Here is a 27,466-nt window from a genome sequence, read left to right as displayed (position 1 = left end):
GGTACCTAATTGTGTTCTAATTTCCCGCTAAATTACATTGCACCATATGGAAAGCGCTTTGTTACAGCTCCAGCTGTTGTGAAATCCGCTATACAAATAAAGTTGTGTGCTATTGTATTGGTTGTATTGTGTTGAATAATTTTATTCGGTTGATGTGGGAGTAGTTGAATGCCATAAATGTAAAAAAAAATTAATAATGAAGAGAAATAACGTCAATGCATAATTAATATTGAATATACTTTATATGCAAATTATTTCTGTTAGCACAATCCTCATATCAAGCCCTACGACTACAGCCAATACCACCTCTGATTTCAGCAGTGTTCTTTGCTTCAAGGTGTCATCTTGTGCTTTCACAAGACACTTTACAATGGCATCATGAAGGGTATTACATCATTTGCTTTGAAATTTGTCATTTGTCATCCCCTTTTGTGCTATCGCGCATTTTCCAACAGCAGTTTACTCACCGTGAACAACCGTCATCCGGTCGAAAAACTGCATTTTCTTAGGATTATGGGCGACTAGGAGACACAGATAAAAATGTTTTCAGATCCCCAAAACCTAGATATAGGTTCATTTAATAGTATGTCGGTGTTAGTTATGGGCAAAACATGTAAAACCTCGATTATTTGACGAATTTGTTGCAATTACATAAAAACTACAAGTCCCAAAGGCGTGCGACCGCAGCCGGAAATTGGTTGCACACATTTGGCGCTGATCTATCCGGGTACTTCATTCGCTTCTTCCTTTCGCGCCGGGTAACCGGAGAGTTGTGCGTCCATGTGCGCAGTGCCTGGGAGCTGCTAAGACATCTGAAATAGCCTAAATCCGAGCCAAGCAAGCAACATTTTGTTTTCCTCCCCACCCAGAAATGGATCCTGAGGTTTTGGTCGAGGCCCTTCGGGGCACCATGGACCCCAACCTGCGAGAGGCGGCGGAGAGACAACTCAGCGAGGTAAAGGTTTCCAACTTGGGCTTTTTCGTGACTGATGATGGCGCGGTCTCAACATCGGGCCTCGGTTCTCGGTTCTCGGTTCACAACATCAAGATGTTACGATCGCGCAAGCAGGACTCTGTTTGTTGCCGTGAGCGGCCCTCTGTTACATTTCACGATTTAGTGACACCAACCAAGTTGATGGTAGCTCGCCTTATATCCCAGCCGTACTGTTTGGCGTTCGTATCTTCGCCAGCTCAATGAGCCAGCTGTGTGGCTAATATTGCTAAGCTAGCTGCCTCGTCGTGTATACCGTCCCACCACCACCAAAAGACACACGTTAGCTTAGAAAGCACATGTTTAGTTAAACGTAAACCATGTAAATAAAATGTTGAAAAACATCGAGGGAACGTCGCCATTTGACACAGTGGAGACTACGGGACGTATTCGGCTAACGATGAGCTAAGTTAGCAGGGGGTTACTTAGCTGCTGCTGTTGCTCACGTGTCACCGACAAGCCTAGAAGCAATGACATGAGTCAACGTCGACATAGTTTGTATTCGCCAAATACAGCTCGTACTTTACCGACTTTTTTTTTTCTACACCAACGTGGTAAAATAACGGGTTTTGGTAGATGTCCCGCAATGTGTTTGAATGCGTGAGTTTGACCGAAGTAGGGTTGACGCCAAGTTAGCGAGAAGCATTGTTGGCTTCCTCTGTCGTCTTAAAACCATGTTTGCGTCCCACACTGTTCACAAAAAAGCTGTATAAACAAATGTCGTTATTTAGTTTCATCCCATATGGTGACTCTTTTCTATTTGTGTACGTAGTTGCATAACGAAACTAAATTGTGTTGTGCAATGCTTTGCTGTTCTAGAGCTGTCACGATGTCAAAGTTTTGACTTTAATAAAAGTACTTCACGGAAGACAGATTTCTGTTACAAAACGTGGACGTAGCCATAGCCACTAGACATTTCTCTTTTCCCACTCAGATTTATTGTTTGAACAAGTGTTGTTAAAATGGCCAAATTCTGACTCCAATACTGAATGAAACAATACTATTAAAAACCTAAAATGTCAGCTATAGTACTGGAATCAATGTTGAAAACACAGGGAACTTTCTTTTACTATTATTGTTATTATTATTATTATTATTATGCTGATTATCATTACAAGACAGCTGGGATAGGCACCCACGCCCGCATTCCTCGTGTGGATAAGCGGCTTATAATGGATGGAAATTATTATTATAAAATTACTCAGCTGCTGATATTTGTCGTATGTGTGTGTGTGTGTGTACTCTAGTCTAGACATCCATATTAGAGGTTAAGTGTATAACACTCAGGGCTGCACAGTTTGTGTTAAAATGTGTATAATTACTACAACAAGCTAATTTACATAAACCAATTTGGCCCCTTGCTTTTGTGCCTTAGCTTTGTAGGCTCAGTTTTTTCTTTTTAAATCTTTATTGTAAACTTCAGCTGGGAATGCCAAATACTGCATACATAGCATTCAGCGAGGTCTCGTAAAAATACAGGTCGTATAAAGATTTGTTATAGTACAATTTTTACTTTTTCAGCGCTGGCATGTCATGCAACGCTTCTCTCCTGCTGGTGATGTGAGGGTAACACAACCTTACTTGAATTGTTGGACGTGCTAATGTAACCATCAAATATAAATTGTCTTATTCCCTGATAAATGAACATCCATTTTTTTTACATGGTGGTGATTCACCATAGCTGTGATTTTGTCCATAAAGCAGCTGGCAGCAGGTCCAAATTTGTCATTGTGCTGGTAGAAATTGTATACTTGTAATCAAGTTGTCTAGCTAGCGAAAAGCACGTTGTCTGGGGGAGGATGGAGTCCTGCTCAAGTGCACAGTTTCTAAATACAGACCTGTGCTTAGTCATGGGCTGTTTTTTTTTTTTGTTATGGAAGATGGCCAGGTAGTGACGAGCAGTGCAATGTTAGTTGAATATAGAACATGGGTTTCATCATATGGGACCATAATTATACACTTTTAGATTAGAATATGGCATTGGTGTGCTGAAATGAAATCTACAAACCATTTGGAGCAGTCTTGTGCCACCTACACAAGACAGATTTTTCAGTGACTGAATGGTTGTCTGAGTGCCCTGTGATTGGCTGACGACCAGTCCAGGATGTACTTCGCCTTTTGCGCAATGTCAGCTGGGATAGGGTCCAGCACACCCGCCATCCTTGTGTGTATGCTGTACTGAAGATAGATACATGATGATGAAATCATTTCTTATTTTTTTTGTATCCGATCATGAGTTATTTCCATTTCCAATTTACAGGGTCACACCCAGGTCAATTTTTTATCCACTCTACTGCGCATCACCATGACTGATCAGTTGGATTTGCCAGTCAGACAAGCAGGTGAGTCTCTGGTGCTATCAATTCATCTTCTGTCAGCTGTATATAATGTAACACTATGGATTAAACCTAAACTAAAAAGTAAGGGGCTGGGTGAAAAGGAAACAAGAGTAGTTGAGGTTATACTATTACCACTTGTTCAAAATCCGCTAATTAATGTGGGAAGATTTTAAAAGCCATTTACTTGCACATTGTCGTCGAACCTGTAAACAGTCGCGATCTGATTCCTTGGCAGTGCATTAAGAAAAGTGCACATCCAATTTTTCTCAAATTAATGTAGAAATATACATACAAACATGTATATACGTCACTGAATGTTGTAATATGTATTATATGGACCATTTGACCAAATCAGTGCCAATTTTTTTTTTTGTAACACTGAAAATGAAGTCAAAATTCTATATATTTCCTTTAGTTTTTTTTTTTTTTTATCATCATGGCTGGCCAGATCCTTTAAGTACATATCAGTGTGCAGGACGCTTTATAAAATGTATTTTCATGTAGTTGTCTGAGGTCGCAAATGGCACCTATTTGTTGGAATCGTCCATATGTATATATACGCTGTCACACAATGTTTGAGTGCATTTGATGTTCAGCGGTAAACGATACATTTCCATCGTTATTTATAGGCCTGTGCATGCTAAAATTACGAGTCCACATAGCTACATAGTTGTTGGGTACGTGTCATTTCTCTTATCTAGAAACTACACTAATTATTTATGAATGTATTAATTGCCAACAGTGGGAACAAACTTATTTGTCACCAAATAGCTTACACCCGTCAAACACCTTTTTGAAGTTGCATAGTTTGGATGTATCGGAATTGCTAACCTGTCTGTCTAGTGGGGAGGCTTTTTAATCTGGCAAGGCAGATTAGAAGGAGTTTCTTTCGGCCTGTCGATTCCCCCAAATAAGTGATAATGACAAACCCAGGCATGGCAGACTTATTTAGGAGTATCTTTCGGTTTGCCGATCCCTCCAAACAAGCTATGAGGACAAACCTGCTGCTCTGCCTCTACCTGCAGGAGACATGAGAGCCACAGAAGTGTGCGTGTTTGTCTATACAACTATTACTATTCTATTTGTCAAAATATTTATACAGTTGGATTATTTTGTAACTTGGTGACCTTTAACATTAAGAAAATGAATAGAACCGATGTTTTTTCATCTGATAAGCTGATAATAATAATAAGATGAAAATCATGTGACCGCCCCTGAATTCCCATCACATGATTGGATCGGGACATCCCTAAAGATTTGTGTTTTAAAATGTTTTTCCCCACTACACATTTACGTTCAAATGATTAGCTCTGGATCAAAACTGTCCTCGGTGGACTTAAATATCGATGAGGTGGTTGTCATGGGCAGCATTGTTTCGCTCGATACGGGAGTGGAATGGCAACAGAATTTCGGAGAGAGAGTACCGATTATTGGAATAGGAGCAGTTTTTTGCATGGTCAAAATGCAGAACATTTTTTGTAATTGTTAAATCAGTCAACTCTCAAAAAGCAGAAACAAAATCACTGCAGTCACTGTTAATTTTTTTCCATTTTGGTCTTTTTTAGTAAGCCGAATTTTGATTGCTCGGCCAACAGTGTTGGTATTTGTGTCAGCAGTCTGATGTCGCGAGCCCATGCAAGCCCCGCCCCGCCCAATAACCTCCCTCTTTTGCCACAGAGACCCTCTCCCCACGCAGGCACATACTATACCGTGATACCACCTATGTGTCGAATTCTAAATAAATTACTGATGGAAAGGTCTTTTGATGAAGGGAATTGTGATATAAAAAGTATTGACATTTCGATCCATTATTTAGGTGTTTGCACACATTGACCCGTTGCCAATCGTCCTGCCTTCTAACATTATTTTTTTAATTCTTATCATTATAGGTGTTATTTACCTTAAGAACATGGTAACTCAGCACTGGTGTGCTACAGATGGTTCTTCAACAGAGACGCCTGTCAACAACATCCCCGATGAGGACAGACAATTCATTCGAGACACCATAGTGGAGGCTATCATCCACTCACCTGAGCGCATCAGGTGACTACTCACGCGAACGAATGCATTTTTAGTGTATTACACTAATTTACGTAGTAGCAATGACTCCGCAATTGGTCATGGTTTAAATTCACATTTGCTGATGTCTACATCACTCACCAGGCCTGGCCTGGCCTTTGGTATCCATACGCACTCAAAGTGACAGATTCTGCAGGAAAACGTGAAAACCAAAATATCTCCACCTAATATGCAGGTTTTTTTTGTTTTTTTTTTAATTATTATTTTATAATCATTCCAATCAGAAAATATTCCATTGCTGCTACCCTAGTATAGTTTATAATGCTGCGTTTTGAAAGTCTTTTAGTCAGACTCCTGCTTCCCTGGAGGGTGGATGCATGTGCACCTCCTACTTGGAGGTCTGAAGCTTCAAATGTCAAATATTCTGCAACTCCGCATCAAACCTATCCATTTTTACTTTGGACAGGGTCCAATTGACAACATGCATCCACCACATGATCAAGCACGACTACCCTGCTAAGTGGACGACCATTGTGGACAAAATCGGCTTTTACCTTCAGTCGGACAACAGTGGAGGATGGCTTGGCATCTTACTTTGCCTTTACCAGCTGGTGAAAAACTACGAGTGAGTCAGTGTACCATCAGACGGCAAGCTACGGTCATGCTCGAGGCTGACTTCTCCATATCAAACAGATACAAGAAGCCCGAGGAACGTCAGCCTTTGGTGGCCGCCATGCACATCTTCATGCCCATGTTGAAAGACCGTTTCATCCAGCTTCTCCCAGACCACTCCACCGACTCTGTCCTCATACAGAAACAGATCTTCAAAATCCTCTATGCCCTTTTCCAGGTAAGACCATTTAGCAGACGCTCTCTGTCCGGAAACACGTAAACGGCTCACATCATCATGACAAAGACGTTCAATGTCAAACGTATATTAAATATTTATCATCGCATCAATATTTGCGCCATTTTCACCACAGAGTACTGAGTTTTCCGATCTCCACAATAATGGGTCTCAAAATTCTAGTTTTGAATCAATTTATAGCTTTGCTTAGGGACAATAATTTTATTGACATATAATCCGGCATTTATGTGCAAAGGACATGTGCATTAGAGCAAAATGTAAAATATTTTGGGGTTTAAAATATGCATTTTGATGTACACAATTACACAAATACAAAATTATACTTGACAAAGTATTTTTTTTAAACTTAAGAACCGCTCCCTCACAAAACCTCTTTGCATTATGAGAATAGCTTTTATTCTTTTAATGGTATCATGGCATTGGTAAATATCGCTGTACAAATTGCAATATCGGTTAGAGAAATGGCAATACAATTTTATTCCTAAAACGTTTAGTCTACTGTACACATGAACCAAAAAAATCCACAAAATATATGCATTTTCCCCCTCTGCTATTGAAAATATTTAGTCTTAATATCTTTGATTGTTGTAAAGTAATAATTAGCGATTTTAGATCTGCTGCCATACCTATAAAGTGCTGGAAAAGCTTAATTTTAAACTTGCAACACTAAAGTGAGTGCCCTATGTTAATGATAAACCAATTTAGTTCAAATCTGGGTGACAATTGTCGGTGACTTGTCTCTCTTTTGTTCACAGTATAACCTCCCGTTGGAACTCATCAACAGACAAAACTTGACAGAATGGATGGAGATTCTCAAGACTGTAGTGGATCGGGACGTCCCCCAGGTGAGAGCTTGATTGCCAATGTCGCTTTAAAATGACAAATGATCAATTGCATGTGCGTATTTCCGCTTGATTCACTGGCTTGACTGTTTTAGATTCAGGAGACGCTGCAGGTTGATGAAGAGGAGCGTCCCGAGCTGCCTTGGTGGAAGTGTAAGAAGTGGGCCCTTCACATCTTAGCTCGGCTATTTGAAAGGTACACATCTCATTACAGTCTTAACATGTCAATAGTGTGACTTTGAGACACTCCAAGTTCATTTCATTTGTAGATACGGAAGCCCAGGCAACACAACCAAAGAGTACACAGAGTTTGCTGAACTTTTCCTCAAGGAATATGCAGTGCCAGCTCAGCAGGTACGCACCAGAAGCTGAGACGCATGCGACTCTCGTTGATTGCGAATGACCTTAAAGGCATTTGTTTGTTTGTCTGCTTTAGGTGCTGTTGAAAGTCTTGTTACAGTACAAGGAAAAGCAATATGTGGCTCCCCGAGTACTCCAGCAGACGCTCAACTACATCAACCAGGGGATAGCTCATGCTCTCACATGGAAAAACCTCAAACCACACATTCAGGTACACGAAGAAACACTTTATAAAACCTGCGATAAGATAATTAATTGCACAAGGTCAAACATCGATTAGATTTCGATTTATCGTGCATCCCTACCAGGTTTCCCCATGGTTAATATTTTTTAACGCTCAATAAGAAATATTAAGACAAACGGTAAAGTTTGTGTATTCTTCAGTTCTTAACGCTACCATGATTCTGACCTCCTTCTGTCTTTATCTTGCAGGGCATCATTCAGGATGTGGTTTTTCCCCTCATGTGTTACACAGACGCCGATGAGGAGCGCTGGCGAGAGGACCCCTATGAGTACATTCGCATGAAGTTTGGTAAGCAAAAGGCGACTCCGGGCAGCGTCGTTCCTTAAGCGATTTATTGACTCTCTGGTGCTCACTTCTGTCCACTTCAGATGTATTCGAGGACTTCATTTCTCCTACGACTGCCGCACAGACGCTCCTCTTTACTGCCTGCAATAAACGAAAGGAGGTGAGTTCCTCTGCCTTTTTTTTTTTTTTCCTGATTTGAATTTGTCAGTGAGTGTTCTGTTGTTGATTGAATGTTTGCAATGGCGAAATAAAACCAATTATAATTTTCTTTTGGTCGTAATATGAACATTTGTCTTACTCTGTTAAGGTGCTGCAAAAGACAATGGGCTTCTGCTACCAGATTCTTACTGATCCTGTCACTGATCCCAGGAAAAAAGACGGTGCCCTCCACATGATAGGCTCTCTGGCTGAGATCCTGCTCAAGGTAAATTGCATCCCAAATCACTTATAAAAGTGACTTGCCCTGACACCAACTTCCTGCTACATAAATTGTGGTTATAAAACTAGAAATGTCGATTTCTAGCAATCTGATAAATTCTGAAGGAGTTTACTGATGTAGAAGTATCTTAGAAAGATAAAGTTGATAATCATTTTACTTTGTCAAGTCGCCGAATGACCCTATTATATATTTTTAACGGAATTTCTATTATTAATCATCGATTCATACAGATTTAATTTTAGTTTAGGGTTTAAGCTCTTACAGCTTTTTTTGTTTGACTTTTTAATGAATAAATATGAAATATTCTGAATAAATTGTAGGAGGTTGCACAAATCCTAAACATGCAAATATCATGAAGTGTAAAGTCTTCTGCTTTTAGCAACATGGTAACTCCATTTTTGTTTTTTCCCCTCCCCATAGAAAAAGGTTTATAAGGATCAGATGGAATTCATGCTGCAGAATTACGTCTTCCCCCTGTTCCGCAGTGTACTGGGCTACATGCGAGCCAGAGTAAGTGGCAATGTGACCATTTTTGGTTTGGGCGTTAATAGCTGTGAATAATTCTAAATGAAATGAATACTTTCTCACTGTATTTTCTACATGACATCCATTTAGTGTTTGTCCCATTTTTAACATGCACCTGCCTACCAAACTTTATTGTAGGCCTGCTGGGTTATTCAATATTTCTGTGAGGTGAGGTTCAAAAGTGACCATAACCTCCAAAATGCTCTGGAGCTGACCCGCCAATGTCTAATCAATGATAATGAGATGCCAGTGAAGGTGGAGGCTGCCATTGCCCTGCAGGTTCTCATCAGCAACCAGGACAAAGGTGATCAAAGATGACGATTCTTGTCTACAATTCAGGAGTCATTTCTGTCCTCCTGACCTCGTTTGTCACTGTCATTTCTTTTTTCCTTCCCATAGCCAAAGAATACATTACCCCTTTCATTCGGCCGGTAATGCAGGCATTGCTGCATATTGTCCGGGAGACGGAAAATGATGACCTCACCAACGTCATACAGAAGATGATCTGTGAATACAGTGAGGAGGTCACGCCTATTGCAGTAGAGATGACTCAGCACCTGGTAAGCACCTATTTTTTTCTTTTATTTAAAGCTCTAGACATGATTGACTCGAAGGTTGAGTTGAGCGAAAAAAGGTGGCAGTCTGAATGACCTAATGAATTCAAACAAAAAAATAGGTAGACGCAATTTAGGGTTGACGAAAAAGTTGAAGTAAAATCTGACACGCTCCACTTGAATGCGGTTTCTGACTTCAGTAAAAGGTGTACTCAGTCACCCAAGCACTTCATTCTGTTTTTCCACCATAACACAAAGTTAGCAATTAGAATGGCTTCTCTGTCCTCGTAATCCCTTCGTCAGAACGATACTTGGAAGAAGTGCGTCTTATTCACCGCCATGGAGGCTGACAGGTGCGAAACCACAACACACCGATCTTGCCTCGACCTTTCAACAAGCTGTCTGTTTCCTATTATTGACATTTTACTGTAGTTGTCATGACGATAGACACTACAGGAGAAAAGTGACACGGTAATAACATTTCTATCATCTTTGCTGTATCGATAGAGCCCAGCACTAAGTTCTCAATTTACGGCAGACAGTTACATCAAACCATGTAGAAATAAGTTGGCGCCACGGCGGTGAGCCATGATGAAAGAGTGCATTAAAATGTCTCAAGTTTGTCTTAAAAAAGATTAAGCGCCATGCGTCCATTACGAAGTAGAACAAACCTATCGCAACATCACATACGATTTTTATCGCCAGCTAATTTAGTATCGTCTGCTACCACTAATTAGAACGTCAGGCACTCAACAGTACGTACGTCGGCGAACGACAGGCGCTAACACAGGCGCTAACCTACGCTACACTATTATTCTTATTGTGACTGCTAAGTCACTCAGTCTCCAGGCAGGCCCCACTTTTTAAAGCCACACTGTATGTAATGAATGTACCTGCAACTCGCATGCAAATTTTGGTGCATACATTGCAAAATTATTTTTTTGTCCAATTAATCAAATAAGCAATACTCAAAATATTCAGTAGATTCAAACAAATGTTCACAAATATCTGTTTGCTCTCTGCCAGGCAATGACATTCAACCAGGTAATTCAGACTGGGCCTGATGAAGAAGGAGGAGATGACAAAGCTGTGACCGCTATGGGCATCCTCAACACCATTGACACCTTGTTGAGTGTGGTGGAGGACCACAAAGAGGTCAGCAGAAAAACGTCGGAGAATGCGTTGGTTCATGCACAACACACATACACACACACGCATGCGCCTCTCCTATCTCGCTCCCACTTCCTCCAGTTTGCTGTCGCCTTTCTGCCAACACACTTCAGCCGCCCACCAACTCATTGGAACATGCTCTGTTCTCGCTATGTTCTGAAACACTCATTCAGGCAGTAGCTACAAATAGTTCCAGGCCCCACTGCCAATGTGTCTGCGCAAGCACTTAAAGCCAAAACGCTTAGATGTTACAAAGCCATGAGCTCCAGAAAAGACTTGACTGTTTCATCAAGGTTAAACATTTCTAGCCCCAAGTGTTCATCTGTATTTGCGGATGGAGTAGCAACAATTATCCAATTCATATATGAATGCTTAAACTAGTGGTTCCCAACCTTTTGTGCCCCACCCCTGGGCTGAACTTTAAAATGTCACACATACTTGAAAAGGAATATTGCAAGTTAATTTGAACTCATCATTCTCACAATTGCAACATACTTTCTATTATTACCTATGGCAACACACTCCGTTTATAGCATACGCAAACTGTTTGAGTGACAGATGCCAACAATTGTCGGACTTCCAATATGTTGGCATTTCCCTTCTTCATAATCGATGTGACCACCTGAGATTTACCTCCCAGTCTTTATCTTCCACTCAAAAACTGTGCTAATCTCAAATCATAGCCTAAACTACTGAATTAGTCAAACATTTGTTCCCTGGTTAAGAACTCTCAATTTAAACAATTATTGACTCAGAGTTTCTTACTTACTGATGGATGGTTTTATAGACTAGTTTTTTATTATTTTTTTTAGATTTTTTTTTTGTAAATATTTTTTGGATAAACCGCAATGTAATTTACTTAATAAATTGAGCCTTTTCGATGTTAGAAGACCAGAATATGAAGAAAAAGCCTTTCTAGTAAGGACTGATGCATAATTTGCATGCAAGCTTATTATATAACAATGAAACACTCTAAGGCTGACATTTAAGCACTCATGTCTTGATTTTCTTTCTTTTTCTTTTGTTTTAAAACTGCCTTTTTAAACTTACGCAGATCACACAGCAACTGGAGGGCATCTGTTTGCAGGTGATTGGCACCGTGCTACAACAACACGTAATGGGTAAGCTGTGGCCAGTTCTTCCTGTTCAGCCACATTTTATCTGCGCCCTGCTGCATGCTTAGTATCTTTATGTAGAGAGAGAGAGAGAGGACACCTGTTTTCATTTTGTTTATCTTTTTTCAGAGTTTTACGAGGAGATCCTGTCATTGGCACACAGCCTGACTTGCCAGCAGGTGTCACCACAAATGTGGCAGCTCCTTCCACTGGTGTATGAAGTCTTCCAACAGGATGGATTTGACTACTTTACAGGTTCACCCCCTTGAACAATCAACTTCCCGTCAATGCTCACCAATATGCCGGGTTTCATGTTTTCTACTTCATGGTTGCCACCAGTTTTGTGACTAACCCTCGTTTCAATTCCAGACATGATGCCTCTCCTTCACAACTATGTAACAGTTGACACAGACACCCTCCTCTCGCACACCAAATATCTGGAAATCATGTATGACATGTGCAAAAAGGTAAAATGCTGCAAACTAACGAAAGTTCGATAGCAACTTGTGTTTGTGAACATTTGCTTTTGACCCCTCCAAGATCCTGACAGGTGATCCGGGTGAAGATCCCGAGTGCCATGCAGCCAAGCTTCTGGAAGTAATCATTCTGCAGTGCAAAGGCCGAGGCATTGACCAGGTCGGTTTTTGTGCATTTCAAGACTATACTCGCGGTTTACAGTAGCGACGGTTAGCTTTAGTCATTGTTTTTCTGCAATTTCAGGTTGTGCCCTTGTTTGTGGCTGCCGCTCTGGAGCGTTTGACGCGAGAGGTGAAGACCAGTGAGCTGAGGACTATGTGCTTACAAGTGGCCATTGCCGCACTTTACTACAGCCCGCCTTTGCTTCTCAACACTTTGGAGAATCTGCGATTCCCCAATAACACTGAGCCAATAACGAATCATTTCATCACCCAGTGGCTCAAAGATGTCGACTGTTTCCTCGGGTAAGCAAGAATTTTTTAATGCGGTCATACAATTTGCAATGTTGTTTCCATGCAAATGCTTATTTGCGCAAGACGCTGCCCCCAAGCTGTCTCGTTGATGCAGTTAAATTAACCTTAAAGCGTTACCTTGTCTTGATGCTGTTCCTTCGTTCCAAATGTTGCTGCTTGATACTCCCATAATTATTTGCCACTCTGTCTTCTACTGTTGCTGTTCAGACTGGAAAAAATGTCAAAATTAAATTGGAAAATTGACAGATCATGATTGCTCCCAGCAGGTACCGTGCAGTGGAAAATCAAGGGTTCAAATCTCTATTGAAACATTTTCTAGACTCGCAGGATAGAAAATGGTTGGATGTCATTCGCATTTGATGGATGTTGTGTGGGATACATTTGTCATCTGTAACTTCATTTCAAGCACGATCAGTCTTTTTTTTTTTTTTTTCTCGTGCATAATTAGTGTCAATATCTTTCTTTTTCCTGCCTGTTTTTGTGAACAGCCTCCATGACAGGAAGATGTGCATCCTGGGCCTCTGTGCTCTCATCGACCTGGAACACAGACCCCAGGTCATCAACCAAGTTGGCGGTCAGCTTCTTCCAGCAGCCATCCTGCTCTTTAGCGGCCTCAAGAGGGCATACGCATGCCGAGCAGAGCACGAGAACGACGATGACGATGACGACGACGATGGGGATGACGATGATGATAATGGTATGATTGCGTACTTAAATTTGACTACTTGCTGACCAACACTTGATAATTACGTTACATCAATGCATTAAATGTTCAGAACCACAAACATCGAACCATTAAAAAAATCTACAAAAGCTGGCGTACAAGAAAAATTATTGACTACTGATATCGTGACAATGCTAATCTGCGTTTTTACTGGTAACGGTGCATCCCTACTTATTGTACATCTGTGGGGAGCACGCTGGACTTTCAAATGATGTTTTAGAACTTTGCTTTGTTTGTAGCTGAGCTGGGCAGTGACGAGGACGACATTGACGAGGAAAGTCAGGAATACCTGGAGATGCTTGCCAAGCAGGCAGGAGAGGACGGAGACGATGAAGACTGGGAGGAAGACGATGCGGAGGAGACGGCGCTCGAGGGCTACACTACAGCTGTGGACGATGAGGACAACTTGGTGGACGAATATCAGATCTTTAAAGCCATACTACAGAGTAAGACGGCCACTCGAATCCAAATGGCTGCATCGCTTTCACTCCCTGGAGTTGCATGCGTCACGATTTATGGTCACTCTTGCACAGGTATCCAGACGCGTGACCCTGCGTGGTACCAGGCACTAACGCAAGTACTCGATGAAGAACAAGGCAAACAACTTCTTGACATTGGCACACTTGCAGACCAGAGACGGGCAGCACATGGTGAGTGCGCAGTTCGTTTTCAGGGGAGTTTTGCAGAATAGCTGTGAACATTCATGCAAACATTAATTTAAAAAAAAAAATGCATTCTTCTAAATAATATATACATGCATTTATTTCATATTTTTAGAACTGTAAATATCCAGTTTATTGTTATAAAACATATTTGACCACGCTAACCTGTATTTTGTGCTGAGTAAGATTCCGTGACTTGACTTTCAACCCACTTGTATAAAATAATGACTTGAGACAAAATAGAAAAGATAAGGATAAAAAACAAGTCCTAATGGGCTGGAGTTTTGTCGACTAAACCGGCGCCGGCCCACCTCTGGCTCGGTGAGGCTACCTGGTTAATCCTGCCAGTTGCATTATACTTGTCTGAAAGATTAAGCCCTGCAAATCGTATAAATACACAAGCCTGTAACCTTCCGAGCCTTTGTATGATCACAAGGACTCACCAGTGTAGTGAGAGGGAAAAACTGTATCTGTGTCTCTCTGGAGCTCTGTACTTTGTGTTCTTGTTCTTTTATTTTTCCCATAACTTTACAAGGCAATGGATTTTCCCTGGACTTAAAAGTATACCAAACCGTGGATTGCATACATGCTTATTTTCTCGGAAATAACTCCACCTTGTTGTCACTAAGCTTTCTATTTTCCGACTTTCAGAATCCAGGATGATCGAGAAACATGGCGGCTACAGGTTCACAGCGCCAGTGGTGCCACCTAGCTTTGACTTTGGAGGCACCACTCCCGGAATGAATTGAGTCACCCTCTCTACTTTTTATTACTCTGTGACTGATTGTAGTGAAGTGAAAAAAAAAGCTTGTGTTGTTCCCTTAAGTAGTGGTTCCAGAACTGGTTCTTCTCAGTCATTCTTCAATCTTATCAAACGGGGGAAATAGCACGAGAAGACACGGGAGAGCAACCAAAATGCAACCAATGGCTGGGGAAAACAAACCAAGAACTTGAGCAGGAAATGCTCTGAGCAACACTGTCTTCTGGAGTCGAGTGAAGAGGGCTGTCACGATGACAGCTCTCCTCCTGTCCCCCGCCCCACTGAAACAAAATTGGTGGATTAACCTTAAAATTGATAATGGGACTAAATATTACATTATCACTGTCTTTGGCCACATGGCCGTAATAAGATTATACCTCTGGTAGTGGTGATCTGTTTGTTTTCAGCATAAACGCTCCGGTTTATGTACATACAAGCCAAGGTTATTGAATTTTCAAGTAGCCTTGAAAAGCAACCAGAGGCAATTTATAAGGTGTCAACAGCTGTATTCATATGTAGCATATTGGATACTTCATAGCGCTATGTGATGCCTGATCTCTGTAAATTAATGACTAGCACTTTCATATTGTTCAGGTCTCCTAGCCTTCTGTACCAGACTGCAAGTTTTTTTTTTTTTTAAGAATTGAAGACTATTTAAAATGAACTCAGCTGTAAGTTGGTGGCGACAGCTGCTTGTCTGCATATAGAACGGATCCGGGGGGCAACTCGGAGACAGATTTCTGCAAGAGGAGAATGTTCTTGGTGTTCAGTATGGCTACAGGAAATGTATTTGTGAGCACTGAAAAGTACAATTGATTACATTACTGCAGCATGTACAATTGGACTTATCGTGAAGGTCTCAAGCATTTGGTTGGTGTATGGATGAACCATCTATATAACAACATATTAAAAACAAAGCTAAGGGAATGTATGTACCACCGTGTTTCATTACACAGCCATGTTGTTGTTTATTTTTCTTTTGTATTCAAATTCTGGCACAAATATAGCAAGTTGACTTCATAAAAATAATGCTCACTAGTATTTGAAATAATTAAAATGGACCGATGGCCAATGAGTAACCCGCAGCATGTTTTTTATTAGTAGAAACCTTTGCATGAACACGAATGTCAATTGTTTGTTGACAAACCTGACCCGAAACCAGTTTTCAAACTTATTGTACTTCCTCCTTTCCGTAGACTGGTAGAAATAGGAAAACGATGGCCCTTGTTTATTTGTAATGTTATGTAAAACAGTCAAAATTGAATATAGGGCTGACATAGAGGTGAATCACTATTTTACGTGTTAATTGAGTTGTTTATAGCAGGAGAAATTTCTTGCATAGTTTCACAATACAGAGTAAAGTGTTTCGTATTTGGCATTTCGTTTATAGATTAAAGCCACAATTAAATTGATATACGTATTCCATAAACCACTTCTAATGCTACTATCAGGTCGGAAGTTGCTTTTGTGTCGTATTTTCATGTGTTAAGTGAATCATTGACTTTCACTTTTTGAACTGCACTACGCAAGGTCATTCAAAATAGGGAGTTTTTTCCCCCAATCAATTGTCAAATCACACTGGCTGTCAACATTATAGTTGGTTAACATTTCATCTGAACATGTCTGTTGCCAAACTGATTCCTAAGTACGTCACTATTAGCGACGTATTTGAAATGATTATGGACAAATTGTGATCGGTCCCTCCGGTGACTCCCACCTTGACGTGGAGGAAAGATGGGGGCGTGGCCTATCACTTCTTATCAGGTGGGCGATTTTCAAATAGTTTTTTATTCACAAATTTATCCTAATCTAAATTATAAAATAGAAAATACAAGTTAATGTAATTTTCAACATAATGGAATAAATAAATCGAGGTCGTTATTACAAAATGGACCAGGCTGGCTTGATCATCCCTTTCAGGCTTAAATTGTCGGAAACGTAGTGCTCCAAACGCAACACAAGATGGCGCCATCACCAAGATTTATTGTGCACGACCAGAACTCGAAGACGGCATCATATGTGGCCCCTTATAACAAGTGGACTCGCACAGCCAAGTGGCTTGAAAAGACTCGCAAGTGGCCAAACTTGAGGACGAAATGTGGCTTCGCGAAGACCTTTTAAAGTCCATATGGCACGCTTTCACGGCCCTGGACGTGGACCAACGTGGGAAAGTGTCCAAGTCGCAGTTAAAGGTGAGCGCCTTTGCTGCTCATCGTCGCGCTCCATTCAGTTAGCTTTCGTTTATTGTGCGTATTAACATGAGCACCAAAAAATAAGTATTGATCGTGGCTTGTTAACATGATTTTTTTATTTTTATTTTCAACAGTAATGGAAGCTTATTGTGAAAAATGAGATGCAAATGAGCAGATGTTGTTTTCTGTTGCTCTCTTGCATAATTAACTTAGTTTAAAAGTTGAAGTTTAGAAGTACAGCACCAGTTGTAGTCTCAATAAAAAACAATAATGTAATTGATTTGTTGAACCTAGGTTAGAATTTCTATTTCAGACAAGTTTGTCTCACTAGTAACTTTTGGAAAGTAAAATTAAAAAGCCAGCTTTACTAAACATTAATATCGTGACAGGCAATAGAAGATAGTAAACGTAATGTAATTTTTTTTTCCTTAAAAAACAAGGACTTTTTTTTTTGTGACCCAAATTGTTTGAATGATAGTGCACTATACGGTGTATATTTATATCTCCACAGTGCTTTATTTTTATGAAATCAGAACACATACTGTACAATACAGTGACTATTAAAAACAGTTTTAAAAAAAACTTTTCAAATGCTCTTTTCTTAATTGAAAAAAATACAAGACAAAAATAAAAATGTTCAACACTTTTTACACCATTAATGTTAACTGTACTACTCAATTGAAAAATAAATATTTTAGAGACGGCACATATCAATAAACACCTACAATAAGGTGGTGAAGATAACATTGCGTTTATCAGAAACACAGTGTAGAGATTGTGGATGTTTTTTAGAAAAAAAAAACAGCTTTACATTATAACATTCCGAAGCATTTTAAACATGGGATGAGGATTGTTAATATCTTCAATCAACCGTCAGCAATTCGTTACAGATTATCTGTGAAAGCGTGTGCATTCCGTCAACTGTCAACTGTATGACTATTGATGTGTAGCTCCAAACATGTATCATCCTCCTACTTAATTGTTAGAAACCCTTGTATAATTCTGACTGCTTGAGAAGTAACATTTAATTCCGCTAAATGTTATTTTCATCGCTTGGTCAGTCATGCGTATAAATGTCCTCCATTTTTTTTTTTGGGCATTTGCATAACCTAACACAATTCCACTTCTGGCACTTTTGTCACTGATGAATATGTTTTGTGCGCTTCTTTAGGTGCTGTCCCATAGCCTGTGCACCGTCATGAAAATCCCCCATGACCCTTTGGCTCTTGAGGAGCATTTTAAAGATGACGATAAAGGGCCTCTCTCCAACCAGGGCTACATGCCCTACCTCAATCGATTCATTCTTGACAAGGTGGGCCCGTTCTGAGGGGGGGGGGTCGGTCTCATGCATGCCAGCTCGTGACAATAAATACGTTTTACTGAAGATGTAGCTACAAGTTTCTTCCTCTGCATTTTTCTTATTCACTCATTTGTACGGAAATGAGTGAAGTGCCATCGTTCCTCTGTTTTTACTTGGAAGCTGTTTACTTGCTTCTCTCTTGCTGGGCTCTGACTTGAATTAAAATGAGGCTTTTAATTACTTTGGCCAGTTGCACAAACAAACACTGGACACTTCATTAGGTACACTTGCAAAGTTAGACGAGTTGTAGCTGTCTTTACAGAGATAATAATGCTAGATAGCAATTTTTTTTTCTACACTAATGCAAAATTGCGCTCCATCATCCTAAGTGGCGTTCGTAAAATTTCCAATTTGATAAAAACTGAGACATGGAAACATAATTATCTTTCTAAAGGCATTATTGTGAAACGGTATTGTTGATATTGTGTGAGTGTCAGTACTGAATGCGGCTTTTTTTCGAGTGCAGGTCCGAGAAGATTTTGATGTGCTGGAGTTCAACAAGATGTGCTGGACGCTGTGTCACAAGAAAAACGTCTGCACCGACAATCTACTCATCTCAAACTACGATGCTTTTAAAATCTGGTGCATTTTCAACTTCCTGTCCGAAGACAAGTACCCGCTCGTCATTGTCCCTGAGGAGGTGACATTCTCTTGCGTCGATCTGCTTCCTCTGCCTTACTGCATTTGTGTTTCCGCTCTGACGGTTGTCCGTGTGTCTTTAGTTGGAATACTTCCTGCAAAAGCTGACGGAGGCCGTGGCGAGCGGCTGGAGCGAGGAGAATCTTTGGGATGCCAAGCTCCAGCTGAGCAGGAGACGTTTCCTGACTGTGTGGGAGATGATCCAACTGGTGGGAACTGGTGCCTTCAGCAAGGGCATGGACCAGCAAAGTCTTTCCATGGGCATCAACGAGGTCTTCCAGGAGCTCATTTTGGACGTGCTGAAGCAGGTTGGTACCCAGAGGTCCACAATGACCTCTTAGTAGTGATGGGAAAATGAAGCTTCAAATCTGCTTCATGAAGCAGATGTAGTATTTTTGGATTCCTCTAGATGGCGCTCTCTGTTCAACATTGGGCTGAAATTGCCATTTTTTAAACTCCTTATTTAAAGCAACAGTGCCATCAAGAAGAGCCTATCCCAGCAGTCGGCGGGGGACACCCTGAACTGCTTGCCAACCGATCGCAGGGCACATATAGACGAACAGCATCCACGCTCACGCTCATACGTAGCCTGACTTGACACAACATTTGCGGCCAGATGCACGATGAACTCGTCGGAGAAGTGAAATATTGTCCGTCTGGCAATTTCTTTCATGGAGGATGACGAACATGCCTTCATTATTGGAATTTTGATTTTCTCCTTCCGTGGATCTTTGCTTCTTGATCAGGACGCTCCGTGGTCATCTCCATGGCAACATGTTTATGTCATCAGATGGCAGAGACGCCGGTTTGAGAACTATGTTGTCATCAATCTTCGAGTTGAATTGAAATGTGCAATTTTATGATGTTGTTACAAAAGCTGTTGTGTTTTTTTTTTTCCCGAATGCCACACTCCTAACATGTTGTTAATAAATTTAAAGGGCTACATGATGAAAAAAGGCCACAAGAGGAAGAACTGGACCGAGCGCTGGTTTGTGCTGCGACCCGCCTCCGTGTCGTACTACGTTTGTGAGGATCTCGTTGAAATGAAAGGTCACATCACGCTGGACCAAAACTGTTGCGTGGAGGTAAATTATCATTTGTGCATCAGATTCTCTTTCTTACTTTGTGCAGCGGTGAGCCGCAGATTGTAAACGCTATCGAAAGCACTGACCTTTGACCTATGACTGGTAGCATTTCGCTTGACTGCGCTGCTTCGTGCACATACAATTAAGTGTCAGATTTAATTATTTTTTCGTCCAATCAGATTTCGGCCTGCATCTGTTGCCGTGTTAATCTGATCCGCTCAAGGGCCTTCAGAATATTTTGTGCTGGCAGTCTTCAACTATAAGTGATGTGACTTATTTTTTTATTATATCTCTCAAATTCATACACAGCCAGAGCTGTGGAACTAATCATAATTTCCTCTACCTTCAATTTCCGCTGAAGAAAAACTGTGTAGACTAGCGATGGGAAAATGAAGCTTCAAATTTGCTTCATGAACCAGCTGCTGTATTTTTAAGTCCTCTAGATGGCACTGTTGCTTTAAATAAAGGCTTTAAAAAGTGGCAATCAGTGAGTTTTTCATCAGATGTTGAACACAGATTGCCATCTACAGGAGTCCAAAAATACTACAAGTGGTTCATGAAGCACATTTGAAGCGCCATTTACCCAGCACGAGTGTAGACTTTTTACGTTATACAGTTTACACACCGCATTTGCATGCTGTTATATTGTTTTTTGCAACGTAATGATGGTTTATATAATTACGATGTGACAGTGGTGGCAAATAGAACAATACAGAATCAGAAATAATATTCTTTCCTAAAGTCTCTCCCAGACAGAGAAACAAAGAAATGTCTGTTCATCATCAAGTGCCCCGACAAGAGCTTTGAAATCAGCGCGTCCGATAAAAAGAAGAAGCTGGAATGGATTCAAGGTAGACGCCTAAATAATTTGAAAATGAATATTTGTCTCAACGACAGTCTGCTGTTATCGCCTGTCAGCTATTCAAAGCTGCATCCAGCTGCTGAGGTTGGGGCTGCCCTCCCCTCATCGCGAGGCCAGGCTGAGGCGCCGCGAGCTCCGGCAGAGGCAGCAAGAGAAGGAGGACGACCTGGCCGAGAAGATGAAGCAGCTCCAGGCGGCCAATGACAGCAACCAGATGCAGCTGGACGCCATGAAGAAGGTGACACATTGACAGAGAAATACAAGTTCCGTTTGGAACCGCAATGCTTCACCTCAGCTTGAGTGTCACTCACGCAGACACAAATGTGGTGGAAATGCTGCAAATACTTCATTATTCGTGCACTGGCTTGGTCTGTATTGACTGTATTGTAGTGATGGGAAAATGAAGCTTCAAATTTGCTTCATGAACCAGCTGCTATATTTTTAAGTCCTCTAGATGGCACTGTTGCTTTAAATAAATGGTTTAAAAAAATGGCAATTCATTGTGCTTTCAGCCCAATATTGAACAGAGAGTGCCATCTACAGGTGGCCAAAAATACTACAACTGCTTCAAGAAGCAGATTTGACGCTTCATTTACCCATCACAACCATGTACCACCTGAAAAAAAATACACTAACATAGTAGACCTTTGTGTTCATCAAAAACACGGATTTGTGTAATAATATTCCGAAAAAGTGTATTTCTTATTTTCAGCCACTGTCGCCAGTTTTAACACATTACAACTGTGTTTCAAAATAGGGGGGAAAAAATTAATGATTCCGTTAACAGTGTCTTGCTCAAAAACTGAAATATTTTTTTTCCAATAAAATTTTCAAACAGCTAAAGATTTCATATTAATGTACTGTACTGAATTTTTAAAAACCAAAAAGTTGAAGCAGGCTGTTTAAATAGCTCTCAGCTTCATTTGAGTGAAGGAGGTACATTTTATTTCTATTTTAATTCTAATTCATACAATATATTAGTGAATCAAATCATATCAAAGCTTTTCTCTTTGAAGTTTCCATTCCAAGCAGTCCGGGACTACAAAATCTACTGCACACACACACACGCACGCACACACGCACACACACGTTAGCTAAAGAGGGAAGTGAAACCTCATCTGCAAATAGCATCTTGTGCCATAGACACCTGCGTCGTAGAACTTATTGGTCACGTCCCTCTTCACCATGACACAGTTTATGTTCAGATGTGATTAAAATATAATATTCCGATCTATGTGTTCTTTTTATTGCGTGCCATTAATAACAGGCTGCGCTCTCTCAACACGTGTTCCTATTTGGCCTGATTGTGATTCTTTGCCGACAGAAAATGGAGGCAGTTGCAGCTGAAGCAGCGACAGAAGAAGAGAGGAGGAAGAAGACTCAGTTGGATCTGCAGGATCGCTTCCGACTGGACCTGGAAAGAGAAAAAATGGTGGAACTCACAGACTCGGTTTATTTATGTGCTTCTGCCATCACTCATGTGTGGCTCTGTTCTTCCAGGAAGGTCAAGCGTAAAGATGATGTTGACTCATCCGCATGTGTGTGTGTGTGTGTGTGTGTGTGTGTGTGTGTGTCAGATTCATGAGCTCTCGTTATCCCAATGACTACTGTACACACAAAGATTTGGGTTGAGGGTAGAATCTCCAAACTTGAACTCAAGTTATTCTTGGGGTGTAACTAGCCATTATTTTTTTCTCAATTAACCTTTTGATTATTTGGTTGATTAATTGGATTTAAAAAAGTCCTCATTTCCATCCCTTTATTCAAAATCAGGACTTGCACGTGGTAATGCCTATAAAGTGAGGATGATTCAGTTTCTGGTTTGTTCTGTAAGATGCTTCAAAAAATCACCAAAAATGTTGAGCATTGTTTCCTTAAATAGTAAAACAGATGATGGAAAAAAGGCAAGCCAATTATGATTTATTGAAAAACTGAAATTCCAAAGGTCTGGGCAATTTGTAGTTAAACCCTCGAAAGGATTCATTAATTAATTCATAATTATGTTGATAGTTGATTAGTTGTTGATTAATCATAATTCATTTCATGATTCTATTTTCCTTTATGAAAAAAATTTAAAATTAATCTATTAGTTCCAGGCTCAAACCATCACTGTCATTAAACCCTCAACTCATCGCACAAACGTCATAACTTTTATACAAGTTTCAAGAGAAGTGTCATAAAACGGAATAAAATAATAAAATATGTAAAACTCTCCAAGACACTGGGCAGACACAAAATAAAGAAGGGAATGTTGGCGTTCGCGGAGTGATGCTGCCACCTTGTGGTGTTTTCTATGTACTGTATTGCTAAAAGTATTAAAGCCTTGTACGATTGTGTTCGAAATAGCTTTTTATCATTTATTTTTTTACTTCACTTCGTTGGAAATAGTGAGCACCTTGGCCACCAGAGGGCAGTGTACTCCATATTAATTTCTCATTAAGCAGCAGTCACACTCGTGCTTGGCAGAGGTTTTTTACGGAGTTGTAGGAGACAAATGAATGCACTTGTATTATCACGCGTGTGTTTGCTTGTGCAGGTGCGTCAACAGATGGAGGAGCAGGTGGCCCAGAAGTCCAGTGAACTGGAGCAGTACCTGCAGCGTGTCCGAGAGATGGAGCACATGCACCGTCAACTGGAGGAAGCTTTGGAGGACGAGAGGCAGGCCAAGCAGGAAGAGGAGGCCATGCGCAAGCTGCAGGCCAGGTCTCTCACTCTCTCGCTCACACACACACACACACACACCTGCCATGAAAAAGCGCCAACTGGTGCATTGCCTTTACAGGTTGCTGGAGGAGGAGGCTGCCAGGAGGGCAGAGCTGGAGCGCCTGCACCTGCAGGAGAAGCGGGCGCTGTGCCAAACGCAGGCCGAGAAGCAGGAGCTGGAGGCCGAGCGACTGGCCAAGGAGCGAGAGCTGCAGGCCGCCATGGTGCAGCTGGAGAGGGTGGAGACGGAGCGACACGGAGCGCTGCACAAGTATGAGGTCAGCGCGTGCACGTCCACGGGCACAAGCGAGCAGGATTGGCTTAATTCGTATTTAGGCTGACATATTCAATTCTGCCAGGATGGCCGAGTGGTCTAAGGCGCCGCGTTCAGGACCCAGTCTCCACAGGAGGCCTGGGTTCGAATCTTGAATTTCCCCATTGTGGGACTAATAAAGGGAATATTATTATTATTATTATTATTATTATTCAATAGAGGTCCCACATATGTGATGATCATTTCCAAATCCCAATTTTCTCATCATAATTGGATAGAAATTGTCGTTTTCACGCAATGTTCATGAATTTACATATCTGAGTTTGACCTTCTGAGTTGAACTACTGCAAGAAATTTGAATGAATGAATTTAGTGAATGAATTTCTTAGGCCGCCTGTCCGTCATCTTCCCTTTGAATCCTCGTCACTTTTCTTTCCCATGACAGCATCGCTGTACTTACTTTATATACACCTGCATGCATATCGCACAGGAGGTGTCGAGAAATCTGGAGCGAGCCGCTAACAAGACCAAGAAGTGGAAAGACCAAGTGGCCAAACATGAAGGACTCGTGCGTCTCATCCAGCCAGGTACGAGTTGTTTTCATGGTTGCAAACTGTTTTTATTGTTGCAAAGAAATTGTTAACTAATTGCGAACGTCTTTGCAGCCTTAAACGAACCCTGAAGAAAAAAAACGACATTTGCTATGTTTGTGAACACTCGCACAAGCCTTCGCCACTCAGTGAGCCACCACCTTTAGGAAACTTTTACAAACTAATACACTATTATTATTTAATCACATGCACCAAACATCAAGACAGAAGTCATTGCATTAATTGCGTTGTTGCATTAGAATATATTTATTCATTTTTATTTAATCATTTAATCATCAACCAATTCATATTTTTATTAATTTTATTGTAAATGATCAACTAAAACAATTATTATGAATAATGCAATTTTAAATAAAGAATTATTTATTTTGTGTAATTATCTCATTCATTGGTTGCTTGATTTACTGTAAATATTAAAAAAGAAATACTCCTAAAATAATAGATTTAAAATATGTTTTTTTTTTTTTTTTTAATTCATAGTTCGTGAATTCCCTCTAATCTAATGAATTATTTGTGGTAAAAGTATTCCCATATCATTCATTTTTTTGGTTGATTGATTTATTGGTAAAAAAAACATAGATGAGAAATGTTGAATGTAACAGTTTTTTAAATTATCTTAAATAATGGGTGGAGTTATTATAATTATAATGAGAGTGGATTATTCTCTCATTACTAAAATTATTTATTTTACATTTCAATGTTTTAATCCGTTATCTCATTTGTTGGTTAATTGATTTATTGTAATAGAAAACAAAATAGAACCGTACTGAACAATTAAATGTACGTGTAACATTTTTAAATTATTTCATTAAATAATTGGTGAATGTACTTTAATTAGCCAGAAATAATATAATTACATTATTTTGTTATTAAAATGACATCTTAAACGTTTTATTTATAGTTTTTTTAAATCTTTTATTCAATTATTTCATTAATTGGTTATTTGACTTTTTTAATGATGACATAACTGGAAACAGTTTCAAATATTCATTTAACATTTTGAAATAATTATATATATATATATATATTATTTTATTTATTTATTTTTTTAATTATTAGTTGCCGTTAACTTAAAACCACTCAATGTCATGTACTTCTTTATGAACTCCTTGGCACGGCTCGTCTGGGCAAATCAGAGCATTGTGATTATTTATTTTTTTTTTTTAATTTGATTTTTTTCTTACATGATGAGTACTTTGTAACCGTCTCTATGTGGTCTTGTAGGCCACAAAGGTCCCCAGCGGGTGAGCAACTGGGGACTGGCTTCCGTGACCGACGCGGAGCTTGAGCTGAGGAAGAAGTTCTGGCAGGAGAGCAAAAACCACCAAGGCCAAAGTCCATGAAGGAACCACAATGCGGCATCCTTAAGCACTTGGCCCTTTTCTCTCTTCTCACACATTCCATTTGTTGATTACTCTCCGTGGTACCTTGACAACTGCTAGATTTGCCAGAATGGTTCACAGTGTAGAACTGGATTTCTCTTTTTCTCTCTCATCAAGTACCAACATGTGATAGTCTGTCATTTTACTAATAAAAAAAACGAGATTAAAAACCTAAATATACCCTTGTTGTACGTTTCTGTCTCCACAAATCTTCTCACCGTGAGTGTCCACTAGATGGCAGTTTAAGACCATCTCACTCATTCTGTCATGACACGTCTCAAAAGTTCAATAGAAACATTTTGACGTGGCATTTTTAGTGTATATATCGCCACCTTTCAAAAATAATGACCAAAGTCCTTTTTTCCAATAAACACGAGAAATTGAACCATATATGGATTAGATTATATTTATTATTTCATTTCTGGGGCATAATTGAATGATCTGTTAAACAGAGGAAGTAGATACATTTTAGCAGACGTGGCCAACATCATGAAATGTAAAATGCAAAAAAAAAAGTTTTCGGAGGTATATTTTTTTTTACATTCACACATGTAATAAATGAGATATTAGTAATAATTAATGCAACACATTTTGCTTGCATATCACGAAGTGCCAATGTTTTTTTTGATAAATTAAGGATAAATCATTCAACAGGTTAAATGGAGGTATTTTAACTGGGCATCTTTGTATTTTTGAGTAAGCTATATCATATAGAACGATATATTGCCAATTAATATAATGCAGTATACGTAACATGAACACCGTGCATTATCATTAGTCCATAATCTGGAGAAAAGCGGTGTAATTACAATTTTTACTAAATTTTGTTTCCAATCATTCAAGAAAAAGTTTTTATTGTGATATTTAAGGTCCCCTGGAAATGTCGGGGGTTGCCCAAACCTCCGCGTTTGCCTCATAGAAAGTCTGCCTTTGCTCCTCACAAAGGGTTAAGGAGTAGTGATTTTTTCGACGTATGCAAAGTTTTTATATCTCAGCGAATAAAAATGCGGTGCGTCCACCACCCCCACGCATGTCCAACTTTCACAATCACTCAAGCATTCCAACACGGAGAACATCTCCAGTTGTCTCGCCTCATATTTCTCCCCAAAATCACCCGCAACGAATTCATTTGGATTCATCTCCACCATCTCCTCATCCAAACTGATTCGGAACATTCTTCTGGATTTAAAAAAAAAAAAAAAAAAAGGTCCGGCAGATGCGTATTTGCCGGGTGACCTCACGGGCCAAAAGTTTCACCGGCACCACAACAACACATCAACAAGACACATGAGCATGAAGGCCTCAGGCCTTGTTCAGTTTTATGACTCGTTCCTAGTCATGTACAGACACTCTTTCGCTTTAACTGCATTTTTTATTTTTCTGGAAAGAACTTTTTTATTGTTTGTCGCAAGATCATCAGTGAACCTCCAGCACATTCACGTTATAAGAAGCAGAATGATGTAAAATGACATAATCTCACCGGACCACATCGGCGCCTAGCTGTGCCCAAT

General features: G+C 40.1%; 2 protein-coding genes across 2 annotated transcripts; both read left to right on the top strand.

Moving 5' to 3' along the window:
* The first annotated feature begins 710 nt into the window (after positions 1-710).
* ipo7 (importin 7) lies at positions 711-15,926 on the top strand. The gene is made up of 25 exons (XM_088296574.1): positions 711-955; positions 3,252-3,333; positions 5,220-5,373; positions 5,816-5,974; positions 6,043-6,199; positions 6,973-7,062; positions 7,155-7,255; positions 7,329-7,413; positions 7,496-7,630; positions 7,852-7,951; positions 8,032-8,108; positions 8,256-8,372; positions 8,808-8,897; positions 9,051-9,216; positions 9,312-9,472; positions 10,493-10,621; positions 11,691-11,757; positions 11,881-12,006; positions 12,121-12,218; positions 12,292-12,387; positions 12,472-12,692; positions 13,190-13,398; positions 13,665-13,871; positions 13,959-14,075; positions 14,739-15,926. The coding sequence occupies exons 1-25, from the start codon at positions 872-874 to the stop codon at positions 14,834-14,836; spliced, it is 3,126 nt and encodes a 1,041-aa protein (XP_088152700.1). The 5' UTR covers positions 711-871; the 3' UTR covers positions 14,837-15,926.
* Positions 15,927-16,875: 949 nt separating this feature from the next.
* Positions 16,876-26,131, top strand: swap70a (switching B cell complex subunit SWAP70a). Its single transcript, XM_088296034.1, has 12 exons — positions 16,876-17,039; positions 18,211-18,351; positions 18,866-19,039; positions 19,122-19,346; positions 19,977-20,123; positions 20,866-20,974; positions 21,042-21,223; positions 22,310-22,417; positions 23,522-23,688; positions 23,768-23,966; positions 24,453-24,549; positions 25,798-26,131. The coding sequence occupies exons 1-12, from the start codon at positions 16,944-16,946 to the stop codon at positions 25,914-25,916; spliced, it is 1,764 nt and encodes a 587-aa protein (XP_088152160.1). The 5' UTR covers positions 16,876-16,943; the 3' UTR covers positions 25,917-26,131.
* The last annotated feature ends 1,335 nt before the right edge of the window (positions 26,132-27,466 follow it).

Source organism: Idiotropiscis lumnitzeri, chromosome 5 (assembly GCF_059441095.1).
Source record: "Idiotropiscis lumnitzeri isolate Australia: NSW breed Sydney's pygmy pipehorse chromosome 5, RoL_Ilum_1.0, whole genome shotgun sequence".
Taxonomy (NCBI): Eukaryota; Metazoa; Chordata; class Actinopteri; order Syngnathiformes; family Syngnathidae; genus Idiotropiscis; species Idiotropiscis lumnitzeri.
Note: the sequence above shows the minus strand (reverse complement) of the source record. Positions and strands in the feature narration are given on the sequence as shown.